The 17,821-nt window shown below is 41.5% G+C and overlaps 1 protein-coding gene across 2 annotated transcripts in view; it reads left to right on the forward strand.

Annotated features, from left to right (window-relative positions):
* The first annotated feature begins 686 nt into the window (after positions 1-686).
* The window catches only part of TOP1 (DNA topoisomerase I), a 90,719-nt gene continuing 73,584 nt past the window's right edge, over positions 687-17,821 (forward strand). For both annotated transcript variants that reach the window (XM_021688924.1, XM_044918495.1), the window contains exons 1-2: positions 687-948; positions 1,265-1,289. In XM_021688924.1, the coding sequence (XP_021544599.1) occupies positions 916-948; positions 1,265-1,289 (58 nt within the window). In that variant the 5' untranslated portion in view covers positions 687-915. The remainder of the gene's footprint in view (positions 949-1,264; positions 1,290-17,821) is intronic.

The raw sequence follows: 17,821 nt of genomic DNA on the forward strand, positions 1-17,821 counted from the left end.
GCTCAATGTTTATGGAATGAACCAATGAAATTAGGGCTCTTGCGACCCAGGACTATATTTACCCGGCTGAAAACTGGAGCTAAACCAGACTTTTGGTTGGTTAAAAAATTAAAATAAAATTTAAGAAGTGGAGTGAAATAATGCAGAATGTTGGAAGGCCTGGACAAAGACTAGGGAGGGACCTCCTGCCTCCAGGCGGCTTCGGGGACCGGTTAGGGAGCGAAAAGGAGCTGGTAAAAGGTCTGGGGCCCATGTGGCCAAGGTATGTTCAGCTGCAAAGAGTAGAGAAGCAGGACAGCAACTCCGCCCAGAGCTGCCGCGGTCCCGCCGCGGCCTTTAAAGGCCCACCACGTGGCCGCACTGCCGGCCGGGGTCCGGGGGCGGTGTCTGGGTTGCGCCTGCGCACTGCTTCGCAGCGGAGTACGGGGTTCCGAGAAAAGGCGCCGGGAGAGGAAGGAAAGGTTGTTCTGGGTGGGCGGCCGTGGGAGGAGTCGGCTCCTTATGCAAATCACAGCGGCGCGCTTGGGCTAGGGGGCGGGGCTTGCGATGCAAAGTGGGGCCCGCCTTTGAAAGCGTGAGGGGGGGCTGGCCTCGCAACCCTCAGCCTCTTTCCGCGAGTCTCTGACGTCGGCGACGTCTCGTTTAAAAGCGGCCGCGCAGGCGCAGTGAGCCGAAATGCGAACTTAGGCTGTTACACAACTGCTGGGGTCCGCTCTCGCCGCCCGCCCGGCAGTCAGCGTCGCCGCCGCTGTCGCCGTCTCAGCCGCTCCGGGAGTCTCAGGCCCGCAGCCGCCGCCACATACCCGCGCCTCCGGGAGCCTCCCGGAGCCCCCGTCCGCCCGCACAGGCCGGTCCCGACCGTCTGCTTCCCCTCGGCGCCCCTCGCCGCCAGCCGCACTCGCCGCTCCGGCCGACATGAGTGGGGACCATCTCCACAACGATTCCCAGGTACGGCTCGGCCGGGTCCTCCCGGCTCCCCGCCCCGGCCCTCCGCGACCCCCGGCGCAGGCCCCGGCCCCAGCCCGGCCGCTTTGACAGGCCGGAGCCCCCGGCCAGGGGCGGCCGGGCGGCGGAGCTGGGCGCGCTAGGCCTCGGGCGAATGCCTCGAAGTTACAGATTGGGGGTATGGTTGCCCCTTATGGCCGTTCCCGGGGCCCCCTTATCCCGGGGGCGCAGGGTGGGCTAGGCCCCCGGCCCCGCGCGCTCGCCTCCCGCGGGGTGAAAGGAGCCTGTTTGTTCATATTCCCTCCTTTTCTCTCTCCAGATTGAAGCGGATTTCCGATTGAATGGTGAGTGTGCCCCCCGCCCCGACCCCGGGTCCCCCGGCTGCCGGCCGCCTACCCCGCGCCCGGCCGGAGCCGGGCAGAGGACAGACATGGCGTCCCAGAGACTAAGTCCCGGCTCCTCGCTCACCGGCCCCATTGTTCCCATCGGGCCGCCTCTGGAGCCCCTTTCCGGGGACCCCAGCCCCCCCAGACCGCGGCCCTCCCAAGAGGGGGCAACGGAGACCCGGCGTCGCCCGCCGCGGGGCTTCGGGCAGCCTTTCCTGGCCCGGATTCCTCCCGGGAAAGTCGCCTTGTCGACAGTCGGGACTTAGTCTCTGCGCCATTTTCTTTTTCTCCTCTCCTTTCTGTGCCTGTGTCTCTCTCCCTCCCTCGGCTCTTTCCTTGAGCAGCCCAGAAAGAGCTTTCTGCAGAGCAAAGCCGTATAAATCACAGACCTCACCAGAGAGGGAAGGGTGGGAGACTGAATTGTTACTATTTTTTCAAAGGAGAACTTTATTTTGGGGGTTATTCCCTTTCTGCTTCTTGCTTGTTTCCTTTTCCGTTTCCAGAATGAAAGATACCCTTCGGCAACTGTTGATTTGGGGTGGGGGTGGGGGTGTAAGATGTTTACGATGGGAATTATGGTTCTAAAACTAAAGCCACCCTTTGTGGAGTTTATCATATTTTGAGGTTGTTTTTCCCAAGTTGTGTTCTTTGCGAAGGTAGTAGCAGTACTTCCCTTCAGAAAGTTTGCAAGTCCTCTATGGGCCATCCAATGTAAATGTTGGATTCGGGCATATAGATTTTTTTAAAAAAATTAAAGTATTCCTGACTAGAACTTTTCATGGTGGCTGAGGTTCCTAATGCAGTGTTTTTGTTTTTTTAGAACCGCAGTTTAGTGTACTTGTCAGGAGGAAAGGTTGTTGAGCATCTCATCTGGACCCTGATGTATTGGCCTTTGCTTTTGGGCTGTGGGGAAGAAAAAAAAGATTTTATTTATTGAAACAAAGAGTAGCCAGCACCCACCCCTGTTTCCTGTTCTTTTTCAGAAGCCGCTGTTCTTCAGGAGTCAAGAGCTAGGTTGCTTTTCCCAGATCTTTATGTTTTTGACCCCTTATCAGCCAAATCAAGGCATTTATTCTTTGAGTATTTCCGCTTCAGTCATTCAATGAAGAGTCCCCCAATAAAAAGCCCACCCTGTGGGCTTTTCAACAGTCTTATTGAAGGAGAAGGTACCCTCTGTAGCGTGCTGGGAATTCCCACTGATTCTGATGGTACATAATCCTGCTCAGTTGAGTTCGGGTTCCGGGAACCTCTCCAATGGGAGAAGCTGATGAGTAGGTTTTCTGATGTTGTAATCAGCAGTCCGTCGTGTTAGCCTGCTCTACTGAGAGCAGCCTTATGTTCAGAGTTGTAGTGGGCATCTAACAAGAGATGTGACTCGCTGCAAGGAAGGATTGTGGTTAAAGTGTAGCACTTCTTGAGCACCTAATAAGTGCCAAACATTGCGTCGTGCTAGAGCTGACCTTTGGTCACAGTGCTTCTTGCCCTTAGTCTAGTCCTTGGGAGAGACATAATTAGTTAATTATAAGGTAGGTGATGAGGTGTATGTATACCCAAAATGCTTTGAGAAATTAGGGGACTTAATTTTGTCTGCGGGTGGGGAAATTTCTCAAAGGAGGTGACTTCTGAGCCGAGTGTTGTGCAAGACTAGGTGCTGAGTGTCAGGAGTTGGAGTATTTCTTAACTATGTTTAGGTAACCTATCAGGATTTTAAAAGGGTGATGAATCCCCTGCAGTTGAGAAAGCTGCAAAGAGTATAGATGTTTCTTTCTTTCTTTTTTTTTTTTTAAGATTTTATTTATTTATTTGACAGAGGGAGACACAGGGAGATGGGGAACACAAGCAGGAGGAATGGGAGAGGGAGAAGCAGCCTCACACTGAGCAGGGAGCCCAACGCGGGGCTCAATCCCAGGACCCTGGGACCATGACCTGAGCTGAAGGCAGATGCCTAATGACTGAGCCACCCAGGTGCCCCAAGTACAGATGTTTCTTGGGGATGTGGGAGCAAAGAAAGGATGTGGCAGATGAGGATGTAGAGTCCTTTTGACCTCCCTTGGAGGAAGGTAGGAGCTTAACAGGAAAAGTGTTCTTTTGACTTCAAGATTGGGCTTAGTATATGGTGTATTTAGTAGTGAAACAAAGTTTAGTCCTTTCTCTTCAGAAAGTTAATCTCCATGGTTCTCACTTAAATTATGCAAAGGAATTATTGAGTATGTGATGATTGTTGGCTGGGTAAATTATTGATCTTTAATGCCATTTTTATAGAAACCGAAGTAAACTGAGTATATTGACTTTTAGAATATGATCACTTGTAATTGTTCATATTTATTGAATGCTTAGTGTCTGCCTGGCACAAATCTCCGGTCTTTCCGTGGATCATCTAATTTGATTTAATCCTTGGAAGGACCCTATGAGTTAAGTACTATTATCTCTATTTTATAGATGAGGAGACTGAGACTTAGGTATGTTTACTAGCTTGCTTGTGGGCAGGTGAGTCTGGCATTCCAAAGCTCCCAAGCTTAGCCAGTATGCTATATATATGATTGCAGTATGACAAAATTAAAAGCTGCACATCTCTACTTTCTTACAGAGCTGATAAATGTGGGAGGGAAGGATTTGATAGTTTGTCATTTGCTTACTTTTTAACTAAACCTGCTCCTTCAAGAGAAAAAGCACTTTTAACTGCCTCCCCACCATCCTAAGTGTCTGACACTGGAGTAATTATCTTTGTAAATACTGTCTAGAAGAAAGATGTAGTGTTAGTAACTGTGTGCTTGCTCTCTTAAGGAATACCCTGTTAACTAGTGATTGATTTATGTAATTATGAAAGACAGTTTTTAAAAAATAAAAATCAGTGTTAAATTATACTCAGACATGTCATTATTGATCTTTGTATTAAGAAGAGTTTGCTTAAGCATGATCTTAAGTGGACTTAACCCAACTTACAGAGTAACTGTGCAAGTTCATATATACAAAAACATCCCTCATTCTACCTGCCCTCATCCCTTAAGATCTAAAAGACTTTTTGTTCTTTGGAGCTCATTCTTTACAATAGTTAAAACTGTTGCTCTTCGTTTGGAATTTACAGTGTTCTGGCCCATACTCAACTGCTGAGAAAATCTGTTATTTGTGAAGTGCGTTTATATTTAAAATACTGACGTGAACTGGGCGTTTCAGGAGCAGAAACCATAATCTTTTACCTACCTCTTTTCTTTCTAAGTGTTGGTAGCACTAACTGTAGTGGGGCTAAGTCATTATTACATACTGTGCAGACTGCCGAGCTATCTGTAGAGTTGATAAAGGTAACGTCACATTGGGGTTTAGTGATCTTTCCTTCTGCTGTTTCAAGGACTTGGAGTTTTTGCCTGTCTACTCTGGATTTGTGGGGTTCCTCCCTCCCTGCGATGAGCAAAGTATAAGACTTGATTCAATTAGTGATTAGTTAGTCTAAGTAATGTTATGGGATCATAGTTTGACGTCATGTTTGGTGTTGATTCTGCTTAGCTTAATGGATTCAGATTGTATGGAGGAATTAAATATAAATAGTCTCTGATGCTAACAGATAGTTGTATTTCTGTGTGTTAGTTGCAGATTAAGGTGGGGGGTGGAAAGATTGATGATGTGGCTATCTGGAAATTCCCATCACATTTTTAAAACTGCAAACTGATGGCACCTTCAAATGAAATCTGGTACATCTTCCTGCTCAATCCAGAAACACTTAAGCATCGGGCTCTGGTGTTTTCTTTCCTTCTACACCCAAACTCCTTGGAGCACCTTTTCAGAATTAGTGACTGCTGTGGAATCTTTATACTACACTTAGACATGAAACAAAGTTGTTTGTCAGCATGTGCTTTTTAGATTACTAGCATATCAGAACTCCCAAACAAATTTTAGATTCTGATGTTTCTGGTAAAACTAGAATATCCAGGAGTTATTAAAGGAATCCGAAATACCTCATAGTTTGAAAGGTGAAAACTAGGTAATATTGAGGTCTCCAACTCATACTTTTCTTTGGTAAGTAGATAAAATGGAAAATAGAAATCCAGAATCAGTCCCCAAATCTCATTTTAATCAATAGCAGCAAAAAAAAAAAAAAAAAAGGTCTGGCTTTTTTCTTTAACAGCATAAAAATGAGGAATTGTGAGAGTTTGAAAGAGTGATTCATTAATTTGTTCTGGGTCTTAGTGAATTGGTATCCATTTATACAATATACAAGAGCCAGGGATTCTTAACATGTCTTAAAAATTACATTCCAAAATTAGGCCATTGGGATTTTTTGTTTGTTTTCAGCATGGGGGGGGTGCAAAAACTGTCAGCCTTTTAAATATGTAAATATGTTTGAGAAAGCTTTGTGTGGTATATTAATTATAGTAACAGTTATCCTCTACTGCTGAGGATATGGGAAATGATTCTACTGTATTTTGTGGATAGATTTCATTTTAAGAGCCTTCAGATTATGAGATTGTGTGTTATTTCATATTATTTGGGTATGAATGCATATGTATGTTATGGATCTTTAACGACATTTGTCATACTTGCAGTGCAAAATAAAACTAATTTTCTTCAAACCCAAAGTTCTTTCCCCAGAAGTGTGTTTTTGTGAGGGAATTCATACTTCCCATATGAAACTATGTTGAACTCCAGTAAAGTTCTAGCTTTATTTGGAAAAATGAATTCAAATGTAATTGTTTACTTTTGAATGAGGCTTTAAATGAATATTTGATTTGGGACCCTAAGGTTAAAAAAAAAAAACCTTGAAAGAATGGTAAAATATAGTTAATTCATTGCATTTCTTTGTGGGAGAGTCAGTTGAGTGACTTTTCTGTGTCCTGTGGTTTAGATAATCTGCTCCTTAATTATTTTGAACCAATAACTTTGCATAATAAGGGTGTTTCGGCAAACTGTTGAGACTATGGCTTCTTAAGGTAAAAAGGTTGGGATGGGAGAAGTTCCTAACTGGCCTTTAAGAAGTGAATGAGGTATTGTGTTTAAAGGAAGCTTCCAGATTGTGTTTAAACTTTGAGTAGTAATACTTGGAACAAGTCTTTTCTCTGTATTTCCATGCCTTGTAAATGAAGTTTGAGATCAGCTTTCCATCCCTGTGGCTGCAGGCCAGTCACTGATGTAGGAAATCTAACGAGGCAAGGAATAATTAACGTTTTACCAGCCCCTGCCCTTCCCCCACAACCTGCCTATCTAGGTGTGTGTCTTATGCTCTGTATTGATAACACCAGTGCTTGGGTGCTGTGGAGGGGGATAAAGATTGGGGGGGAAGGAGGGCGGGTGTCTTGGTAGCCTAGGCTTTATTATTAAGTGGGAAGAAGCTTGTAAAATATGTTAGATATTAATGGTATTTTTGGTAGGGCTATAGGAAATGACAGTATGCTGACATAACAGCAAATAGATATTGTTTAACATAATTTTTATTCTGTATGTCCAAGAAAGAGTCTTAAGTATTTTTCATACTGGGAGAGAAGTGATTTTACTGATTATCTCAAGTATATCTTAGGGTATATAGTTTGTAATACCATCAAGCTAGAACCCTTTATCTGTTATTTATGTCTCTAAATTTTAGTAGAGAAAGAAACTAAGGGAGAGAGGCAACTTAAGTTTTAAATTTCTTTTTTGGACAGTACTCATTTTCAATTTGTTGGCTTAAGTTTTTATATCCATTCAGTTGTCTCCCTGCCACCTTTACCTTTGTGTATTGTTCTTGAGAATTTTTCTGAAATTTATAGTAGATATTTTTATTTACATATCCCTCATGCTCTCTCCATTAGATTTAGGGTAGAGGTGCATCTCTACCAGGCTGTTAATTCCTCACTGAGCCTTTGAAGTTAACTTTGTTTCTGTGGATTTAAGGACCCAAAGAACTCCATTCATTAGCATTCCTGAGGTACACCTAGATAGGCTCCAATAAAAGGTGTTAAAGCAATCAGCATTATTGGGGACTTTAATTCTCTTGTCTTTGTTGTTGAGAACAAGTTTCATAGATCCCTGGGTATTCTGACATCTTCCTATGTTTTAAGAACAAAAATCTGCCAACTCTTGGACTCAATATTTCTTTGTATTTTTCTTAGCACAGCCTAGCAAAGATAGATGCCTGGGATCTTTCTTGAAGGAGACATCCTTGGCAGTTTGGAGTTTACCCACCCCCCAAAAATGTTTTAAGTTTAAGGTTAGTCCTACACTAGAGTACACGAGAAATGCACCCTTTGCCACTTCGTAAAAGCCCAGATTTTAATTTTGTTGCCATATATGAATGCCCAGATTTATAAAGGTTTGTGAGCAGAATACTGGTTGGACAGAAGACTTAAACCTAGCAGGTTTCAGGATCAGTAAATTAGGGGATCTCATTGGCTAAGACCTCTTATTTTACCCAACTCCTATAAGGTAGCCTCTTCATTTGTAGTCTGTTATCTGAGCTCTTGCTATGGAGTAGAAGGGGAAGTAGGAGGAAAGGAACAAATTTTGAGAGCTTAGTAGACATCACATTTTTGTATTCATTAAATCTGAATTTAATGGGAATAGTACAGATTGCATAGGTTTATGGGAGAACCTGTGACCAAGAAAGGAAAATTCGGCCTTTTACACCTTCTCAACTTCCCTTTTTGGTAGCATACTGCCTGGTCTAGATTCCAGAACCCAGACTGTAATTGGTAAGCTTCTAGTAAGAGATGTCACAGCCTGCCCTTAATTATGTGCTGGTAAAGATAGTTTAGACCCCTTGCATCTGGAGAGCTAGGTATTAAAGAGATGCTTTGGTGTTAAGGCTGGAACCAGATTGATAATAAAGGGTATAAGTGATGAAGAGGGAGGCTGTGGGGAGATAACGTTCTTGAGCAGCTGGGGTAAAGTAGAGAAATCTAAATAAGTCCCTATTCTTAGTATGAAACTTAACCCTGACTGCCAAACCTTGTTTTGTCATATATAGATAGGGATGATATTTCTATGTTTCACAAACTATTGAGATTTAAATAAGTATATAGAGAGCCTCTTCGCTCACATTTTAAAATTTAAACTACGGTCATACAGCATCTATTCTGCAGTGGATCTTTATTTTGAATGTTATGTTTCAGGTACTGATGTTGGTGACTCCTTCCTTCACTGGTATTCCCTGATAACCTTTTAAATCTTCTGACATTTACACAGTGAACAGTAGCATATAACTAGAGTTGGTTGAGTCTTTACCTCACTGAACTTCACAGCCTACACTGATCTCTTCTGATTATTAAGCAACCACTATAAAATGAAAGGTGGTGTATCTCGGTTTGGGCTAAGTAGGAGCCAAATGTGTATCTGGTTCCTCCTTTTCTAAGAATAAGAATAAGGCAAGATTGTCATTGCTGAAAACTTCTTTTTCAGAGGGGATGGGCTTAGAAATGAAGAAACTATATTGCTGTGGCTAATTTCTCAGCCCTTTAATAGAACTATGGATTTTCTCTTAAAGATACCCAGAACTTACATGTCAATTCTATCTCAGTTTAAAAAAAGTTACCCAGAGCTTTATCTTTATTAGATGCTGTTAGTAAGTGAAATGCCGAATTCATTATTCGTGATTTTTTTTTAAATGACAGAACTCAGTATGTCTTGTGTCAGCATGTTTTTTCAAAGGCCACTATTTTACTTCTCCCCCTAAGACATTTTTACTTTTATTTTTTCCCTCCAAAACATTTTTAAACTGAGAAGACTCAAAGCATCTGAGAGTTACCTTAATTTTTCATTTAGTCATATATTGCTTAAAGGGACCAACTTGTATTCTGTGAAATAGTAATTCTTGGCAACAAGAATGCCTTAAATAGGCATCTATTTAATGAATGCCCAGATTTATAAAGGTTTGTGAGCAGAATACTGGTTCTGCCTTCGGCTCAGGTCATGATCCCAGGGTCCTGAGATCGAGCCCCGCATCAGGCTCCCTGCTCAGCAGGAAGCCTGCTTCTCGCTCTCCCACTCCCCCTGCTTGTGTTTCCTCTCTGGCTGTCTCTCTGTCAAATAAATAAATAAAATCTTTAAAAAAAGAATGCTTTAAATAATAAAGCTTAGGAATGAGAATTGAAGTCGGAAACTCCATTTTAACAGTTATGCATGAGTATAGGCATTTGGGAGATTTCATGAAAAAATTTATCTAGTAAGCAGAAATTTCAATGGCTCATAAGTCTAGCTAATGCTGAGTGCTACTTAAACCAAAATCAGTTGCGGGTTATGTTTACTAATGTCCGTTAGATTAAACCAGGTGGATGAGTTTTCAAAGATAAAGCTTTCAAAAGATAAACATCTCAGGAACATATGGTTCATAAAGTATATGGAGAAAAATATCTTGTGGGAAAGTGAATATTTATTAATACTGCATGGCTATATTGCCCTCAGTGTGTGAGAATGTCCAAAATTGAATTTAAAGTCTTCAAAGTTTGGGCCTCTTTCTTCTCTTTTTTCTCTGATTCAGAATGTGAATGGTCCTGTGTGTGTGTCTGTGTGTCTGTGTGTGTCCCGGCCAAATTGTGTGTGTCCTGGCCAGATCAACCATGGTAAAGTGGAAAGGACAGAGATTGAGTCAAGGGGATTTGAACTTGAGTTCTTGTACTTCTGCTCAATAGCAAGAAGTTCATCTCCAAGCCTTAGTTCTTTACCTGTAAACTAGGTCTAATACTTAACTCACAAGATTGAGGATTAAAGAGCATGTGAGGATCATTGTAGGAAAGGTGAAACTTAGTACAGAATTTTTAGTTCCTTGCCAATCCTTAAAAAAAACACAAAAAAATAAACCCAAACCTTTTTCAGAGATTGCTTTTTTAGTCTTTTTTTTTTTTAATTTATTTGACAGAGAGCACACGCAGGGGGAGCAGAGGGAGAGGGAGAAGCAGGCTCCCCGCTCAGCAGGGAACCCGATATGGGCTCTATCCCAGGACCCTGGGATCATGACCTGAGTTGAAGGCAGATGCTTAACTGACTGAGCCACCCAGGTGCCCAGCTTTTTTAGTCTTTTGTACAAAGGGAACAACTTTAATTTTTGAATTTGGATATTGTGAGATTTTACCCAAGGGAGAGGGTCACTAGGGAGCCTTGAATATGATACTGTTGCTGTGGATCGGGACAGGCTAGGCTCAGGACAGGTAAGACTTCCCCCTTTGCGCTTGGGATGGTGCAATATTTGTAGATCTACTCAGGAAACTAAAAATTTCATGTTTAATTGTAAATGGAAAATTTAAGCTGCCATATTTATTCATTCAAACATTGAGAAAGTAAATACCAGTAACGACTAAATACAGATGAACCAGACAAATCCATATTGTTCCCACAGTGAACATTTTGAAGTTAGTACTTGTAGGTCTGTACACTCACTTCCTCTGTTGAGATTCCATATTTTTCATGGGGCCTCAGTATAGAGGCTCCTGATATACCAGGTTGAATAGGGATGGAAGGTACTTTCTGGCAGTTAATACTTTACTATCAGTGGAAGAGTGACATCTCCATTTATTCCCAATCTAAAAGGGTTTTTTTTTTCTCCTTGCAAAAATTGGAAACCTAGTACCTTATTTCAGTTCCAAAGATGTCCAAATTCCTAATTGTTCTAGAAAAAAAATTTTTTTAGGATACCTGTAAGCTCATTAAATCATTTCACCTGGAATAGAAGTTTAAAGTTCTGTGTATTTCCCGTTACCTTTCTGTATCAGACAGCAGTATTACATGAGGTTTAGAAAAGTAGTTTTCAGGTTTTCCTGAACAGGTAGATTTGTCAGTCACTAGAAATGTTCACATTCTGTCCGAGAAATCATGTGACAGTAGCTAATTCAAGTATTTGCTTGAAATGGTTTAAATCCTTGAACTGAATTGCCTGAAATAAAGAGTGTAAAATCACCATCTTCATAAATTTGAAGAACTAAAATCTTAGAGATTAGGCTCAGTACTTAAAATCCTGGGAAACTAATTTTGTGGAGCAGTTTAAATATGCTACTGTTGTTACTGCTTCCAATCCATGAAGTGTCTTGATATGAAAGCTGTTAAACCTCTCAGAGAAAACTTCAGAGTATGTAGTGGTATTACTTATAGTGATTTGAATATGGAAAAGTAATCGAGACTAATATTAGACTGAACGTGCCTTATTCTTATAATCAGTGCATTTTCACAAGAATGAATGCAGTGTCACTAGTTCTTGCTGTTTAACATCAGAAATGAAGAAACAAGAGTCTGTCAGGGAATTGATCATACCTCAGGATCTACTTTTTTTTTTTTTTTTAGAGATTTTATTTATTTATTTGACAGAGAGAGAGAGTGGAATCACAAGTAGGCAGAGCGGCAGGCAGAGGGAGAGGGAGAAGCAGGCTCCCTGCTGAGCAGGGAGCCCAATGCAGGGCTCAATCCCAGGACCCTGAGATCATGACCTGAGCCGAAGGCAGACGCTTAACTGACTGAGCCACCCAGGCGCCCCGTCAGGATCTACTTCTTAATTTTTCCTGGTTCCAGTTAGCCAGGAAAGAAAACAACAGCAGGGAGGAGGAACATAAGTTGTCTAGTCTTTGTAACTGCTGGCTTGTTACACTTCCAGGCCAGACACCCTTCCCCCTCAGCTCTGAGAGGTCTCCGGGTTAGTGCCCTTTGTGCATGTTCAGCTGGTGGTGGTTTGACCATAATTACTACTTTTTTTCCCCTAAAAAATCAGATCACCTTTCTCCCTTGAATGCAGTGTGTTAGAAAAATAGGCACTTCAGCGGAACTTTATAGTCCTTTACAAATGTTAACACCTTCCTAATCTCAGAATGTCAGGAAAGTTGTCTGTTAGCAGAAATATGCTTGTTTGCTCTGTAGAAAATTGGATTCTAGTTGGGAAAACAGGAAGCTAAAATTTTTCCTCTTACAGCCCTGAAAATACTATAGAACTTCTTTAGGACTGGAGCTAATCTGTGGAATTTAGGTGTCAGATAGTGTTTGTATTGAGCTCAAGTTTTTAGGGCAATAGCTTAAAGTTACAGTACAATATGATTCATTTGGGTCCATAAGTGACTGAAAACAGTGGAAATGTTGGTACAAGACTACCAGAATATTAAGCAGAATCCATACTGATGGCACATACGTAAATATGCATGCCAGTAGGTGCTATTGTACAAAGGAGAAGATAGTTTTGTGAAGTACACTTATTGAAAACTTGATTAAAAATAAAAAAAGGTCCTTCTGCAGCAACTCTGTTTCCCAGAAATAAAGTTCAGTGTGTATTCTTCTCCTACAAGTCTATAGTCCTGTTTTGTTCTGTTCAGGTATTCCTTTTTACTCTGGAATACTCTTAGTCTTTAGAATTTGGTACAGTTTGGATAAGTATGCCTGGTACTTCCCATTTTTCTACCTATTTAGGAAGGCACGAAGTATTGTAAACTCCTTTAGGATTAGCAACATCTCAGAGCCTATTTCCATATTGAAGGCATAGTTAATGGATATCCCCCTTCCATTTTCCTGAAGTCTGTCTGTGATTACCACTTAATCCCAAGTCAGAAGCAACCACTTTTCTCTGGCTTTGAGCTTTTCTTGTCCTCTTCTTCTAATTTTTCATTCTGGACTGGAGAAATTTACATGTTTTGCTTATTTACTAGGAAGTGTAAAAGAACACTATCTCATCCTGTATGGATAGTACAGATGCTTTCAACAAATGTTTAAATTGTGAAATGGGAACGCTTCTCTCTTCTAGCTCATTAGCTGGTTGAAAATCAAGTGAGAAAAAGTGAGAGCTTTATACTAAGTTTTCTTTCTTCCTTTTTTTCTTTCTTTCTCCCTCTCTTTCTTTTTAAGAAAGATCTGATATCATGACCTGAGCCAAAATCAAGAGTCGGACACTCAACCGACTGAGCCACCCAGCTGCCCCAGAAATCTGCATTTTTAAATATTTATTTAACAATCCTGAATGATTCAGATTAGTACAGCTGACCACAAATTATCTTTGGAGAAATTGATCCATCTGGACTTTACTATCTTACTTGACTAAGATGTGTGTTTTGCTTCGTTTGGTTAAGGTACTCCGTTGGTTAAATTATTAAATTTATGGTTGGTTTTGTTTTTGAAGGACCAGAACAGTGTTTTTCAGTATATGTTTATAGAAGCTTGATATTTATTCTCAATATCTTCTATCTTTCAATGAGCATTTACCTAAATACTAGAGATAGTTAACTGCTTTTGCAGCTCTTTTATTATGTATCTCATCAGAATCCTAATCCTTTCTCCTTCATGTTTAACAAGCCATTATTTGATCCTGATGTCATCTTTTAGGATTGGGTGACTAAGCAGAGCACAAAGAGCAAGAGGTTTTTTCATACTGATATCCCTAGAATGGTTAAGGCAGAGCATTAGAAGGTAAGTGGAGGTATTGGCACAGTTTAGTGGCATGCTGAAGATCTTATTATCTATGGCATTCACTACCTTTAGATTAAATTTAGGGGTCTTTAGCTACTGATGGCACTGACTGACATGGGAGGATTTGAATGGAGCAGTGGTTCTTAAAGTGTGTTTTCCTGATCAGCATTGTCTGAGAACTTGTTGGAAATGCAAATTCTTGGGCTCATCCGTACCTGCTGGCCCAAACTCTGGGAGTGTGGGGGCTTAGTCGGCTAGGTTTTAACAAGTCAACCAGGTGATGTGATGCATACTAAAGTTTCAGAACCAGTGGAATAAGGTAAGATTTGAAGTTCATCTTTTCCTGTTGAGCCTCACATTTTTATTTTTTAATTTTAATTTTTTTTTGAGCCTCACATTTTTAGTAGGAATGAAAGACCATGGACAAAAAGTCCACTTGCTTACCACTGCAATATAGACTTTAGAGCTAGATAAACTTGGTTAGCTGGGTGGCCCTAAGCAAGTCACAACCCTGATCCTAGTTTCTCATTTGAAAAAGTAGAGGGATAATAGCTATCTCAGACTCATATAAAAGAGCACCTAATAGTATTTGGTACTACTGCATCCGCAAGGTCAAATAAATGACAAGAATAAGATAAATAGACTGATCAAAATAAGCTTCTGGTCAGTACTTTAGTCCTGACATTCATATGAAACCTAGAACTAGTTTTGTAGTAATGCAGTCTCTTAAGCAGTATTCCTTGTTTTGTTGTGTTTTTGTTTTTGTTTTTTTACAAGGCCCATGACTAGGCCTCAGTACTTGTTCAATTACTTACTCTTCCTTACAGTTTTGAAGTTGGAGTAATTCATAATTGGAGCATAAAAAGGAGCCTGTTAAATGAGTAGTACTAGAAAGGTTTCTGAAGAACATATGTGTGTTCAGGCTTACTCTCTCCAGCTACTTGCTCAGAGAACGGCCTGTGCATTTCAAGCACCATCAGTAGTGATAACTCTAGACAAAGAGGTCCCCTTAGTTGAATTGGTAATAGGATGCGTGAAACAGTGCATCAACATCCTTGACTCCTGTATGGCCAGACAAGGTGTAGACTTGGGGGCATTTTGAGGCCCATGCTCTTGCTGAAAACAAGGGCAGCTTAGGCTGAGCTTTGGATTTCTATGTAGCATAGACAGGAGGTTCATAGTCACTTTCACTATTCCCAGGCATTAAGGGCTCACTTAATAGAAGCAGAGGAGGAGAAGCCTGCAGGAATGGGCCTGTCCTAATTGAGCTGGCCTGAGAAGGTACATTTTCAGGTTAGACAAGTCCTTTTAAATTCTGCCTCCTGGGAAAGAAGAAGCATTTTCAGTCAGGGATGTCCTTGTGAAAACATGACTCACTTGCAGAAGAGTATATGAAATATAAATGCCCATTTTAAGGGTTTTGTAACTGGTTAATTACTCTCAAAGGCAGGAGTAAAACATTCTAACTTTGTCTTATATTTAGAGAACAAAGGTGAGTTCGTTAAATGGGATTTGTTTGCCATACTTCTGATGCTTAAAATAATTGCTCTATCTAGGTTTGACTTACACCTCAGTGGACTAATACCTTAGTTGCAGTGTTCTCTGGGAAGCACTCATTGAGGCTCTGATTCTCCAGGGACTCTGTGCAGAAGTGGCCTGCTTTTGAGATGGCCATTTTAGCCAGGAAACTTTTGGCCGGCCTTAAGGAATTACACAGCGTAGTGCCTTGCCATGTAAGGAAAAGGTCCTTGACTGGCCTCCAGCAAGGGAGTTGGTGGTGGGGTGGAGAGTCAGGACAAGGGAAGTCTTACTCCTGGCTTTGCCAGTTGTGACCAGAGTGAATCATACAACGTGGTACCTCATGCTGTCCCCACCAGTGAAAGGAAGATGTTGACCTGCATCCAGGCTTTTCAGTCAGTGCTGTCCTGATAGAACCTTCTGTCATGATGGAAATGTTTTGTATCTCTGCTGTCCTGTGTGGTAGCTGCTAGCCAAATAAGACTGTTGAACCCTTCTAGTGTGACCAAAGAACTTAAAATTTTTATTTTACTTAGAAGTAGCTACATGTGGCTAGTGGCTACTATAATTGGACAGCACAGCTCTAGATAAAATTTAGATAAGAGCAGAGAGATTTAGGTTTAGATTTTGCTTGGAATATGGGTGGTTGAGGCACTTGGAACTTAAAAATCTAAAAGAGGTATGAATTTGGTGAGTCTGAATAACAGTCTTCCTTCTTTATATCTGCATTGCCTTATCCTGGATGACCTGCTAAGAGGACTTAAGACTGGTATGCACAGTTGTGTTTTTAAGAGCAGGTGTAAGTTTAGACAGTTCTCCATTTTACTTGACCCCTTCAGTATTGCACAGTGGTGAACATTTAAGGTCCTTTGGATTGAATAAATTCTCATTTTATCTCAGCAGCTCTATGAGATAAATCATGTCTATTTTGTAGTTGACAAAACTGATTAACTTACATTTATATATACCTTTATGGATCATTATCCTTTAAAATGATTGAGATTTGGGGTGCCTGGGTGGCTCAGTCGTTAAGCGTCTGCGTTTGGCTCAGGTCATGATCCCAGCATCCTGGGATCCAGCCTCGCATTGGGCTCTCTGCTCCGCAGGAAGCCTGCTTCTCCCTCTCCCACTCCCCCTGCTTGTGTTCCCTCTCTCAGTGTCTCTCTCTCTGTCAAATAAATAAAATCTTAAAAAAAAAAAATTGTATACGCAAACAAACAGCATCCAAGAGGCTAACTCACCCAAAGTATTGGCTTACAGTAAAAGCAGATCAGAACTCAGTTTCTACAACTTACCTGGAGTCTTCCTCTCATTTGCGTGCGCATAGTGAATGTTGACTGCATCTCACTTATAAGTACTCTGGTCCACTGTTAGCCAGACAGTATTAGTCTCATGGCCCAAAATGGGACTGTAGCCTTGGCTACTGTGAGGACCACTGACATAGTGGACATTTGAAGTCTCAGGAAACAACTTGGGTGAATTGCTTAAACACCAGGAACAGATCCATTTTCCTCCAGCTTTAGCTTCAAATTATGGTCATTTATTTTAGAGGTGGGAAGAGGAAGTGGACTAGGGATGAAATAAATAGAAGAGATTTGAACATTTATTATTTCCACTTTACTTCTGAAGAAACTGAGACTCAAGGCTGTGTAGTTTGTGTGAAGACCACAGAGCTGGAAGACTAATCTAGGCCTATCTGATGCCACATCCCGAGTTCTTATAGGTGACACAAAACAAAGTAAAGGGAACCCTGGGTGACTCAATTCTTCCTGGGAATTCTGGGCTATAGCGGAGCTACCCATGTAGTATCAGACTGAAGGCTCTTAGAGCACTCATCTTCATTTACAGTCGATCTTTACCAAACAAATATCTTTGACTAGTAGGCTCTGCTGAAATTTATTTATTTATTTATTTATTTAAAGATTTTATTTATGTATTTGACAGAGACACAGTGAGAGAGGGAACACAAGCAGAAGCAGGGGGGAGTGGGAGAGGGAGAAGCAGGCTCCCGGCTGAGCAGGGAGCCCGATGTGGGCCTCGATCCCAGGACCCTGAGATCATGACCTGAGCCGAAGGCAGACGTTTAACGACTGAGCCACCCAGTCATCCCTATTTATTTATTTTTTAAGATTTTATTTATTTGTCAGAGCGAGAGAGTGCAAACAAGGGGAGTGGCAGGCCGAGGGAGAAGCGGCTCCCCAAGCCTGATGCAGGACTCGATCCCAGGACCCTGTGATCATGACCTGAGCTGAAGGCAGATGCTTAACCGACTGAGCCACCCAGGTGTCCCTCTGCTGAAATTTAAACTAATGTGTAATCCTTTCCCTATTAAGGAAAGTCTGCCTGCCTGTGTCAAAAAGACCCCGGAGTAATTTATTTTTTAGCAGTTCAGTTTGTACTTGGAGCCAGTTATTGCAGAAATCATTAAAACCTCCTTTTATCTGAGTACTCAAGAAAAAGGATCTTCTTGTTAACCAGGGATTAACTAGACCCTCCCACCCCCTTGTTTTAGAAGGATCTCTGAAGTCTACTTATTTACAAAGGAATTTCATCAGAGTTGGTTAGCAGTATGTGAACAAGTACGATGTTGTTCCCACCTCAAGGGGGATAAATAAAAAATTTAACTAGCTTGCTGCTTAAGA

Source organism: Neomonachus schauinslandi, chromosome 10 (assembly GCF_002201575.2).
Source record: "Neomonachus schauinslandi chromosome 10, ASM220157v2, whole genome shotgun sequence".
NCBI lineage: Eukaryota > Metazoa > Chordata > Mammalia > Carnivora > Phocidae > Neomonachus > Neomonachus schauinslandi.